The sequence below is a fragment of the Penaeus monodon genome, chromosome 21 (assembly GCF_015228065.2).
Source record: "Penaeus monodon isolate SGIC_2016 chromosome 21, NSTDA_Pmon_1, whole genome shotgun sequence".
NCBI classification, from domain to species: Eukaryota; Metazoa; Arthropoda; class Malacostraca; order Decapoda; family Penaeidae; genus Penaeus; species Penaeus monodon.
Genome location: NC_051406.1, coordinates 7,536,393 through 7,536,708, shown reverse-complemented (window position 1 = coordinate 7,536,708; position 316 = coordinate 7,536,393). Strand labels below are relative to the sequence as shown.

General features: G+C 37.3%; 1 protein-coding gene across 1 annotated transcript in view; it reads left to right on the top strand.

Moving 5' to 3' along the window:
• Positions 1–2: 2 nt before the first annotated feature.
• The window catches only part of LOC119586550 (ataxin-7-like protein 3), a gene marked incomplete at its 5' end in the record, with an annotated part of 6,900 nt that continues 6,586 nt past the window's right edge, over positions 3–316 (top strand). Inside the window, one exon of the mRNA XM_037935308.1 lies at positions 3–23. Within this exon, the coding sequence (XP_037791236.1) occupies positions 3–23 (21 nt within the window). The remainder of the gene's footprint in view (positions 24–316) is intronic.

Sequence of the window (316 nt, the reverse complement as noted above, 5' to 3'; positions counted from 1 at the left end):
CCAAACCAAGTCACAGAGAACAGGTAAGTCCATGTTTCTTGGCCAGGGTGCGAGTCCTTCGACAAGAGTGAGTGGTTTGTGTTGTTGATGTGTGAGAGGAGTAATGTGAATATATATGGTTACAGCACATTTCTGTTTAAGTTTGTGGTGGAGGTGAATCTTGTGTAGCTTACATGTTTTTGATGATTGCAAAACACTCTTTTAATGTCTTTATTGGGAATTTTATTGGTTTGCCTTTGCATATATGTGAGTGAAGTAGCTATAGGTTATATATGAATACATACACACAAATACCTACCAAGTGAAGAGAATGTTT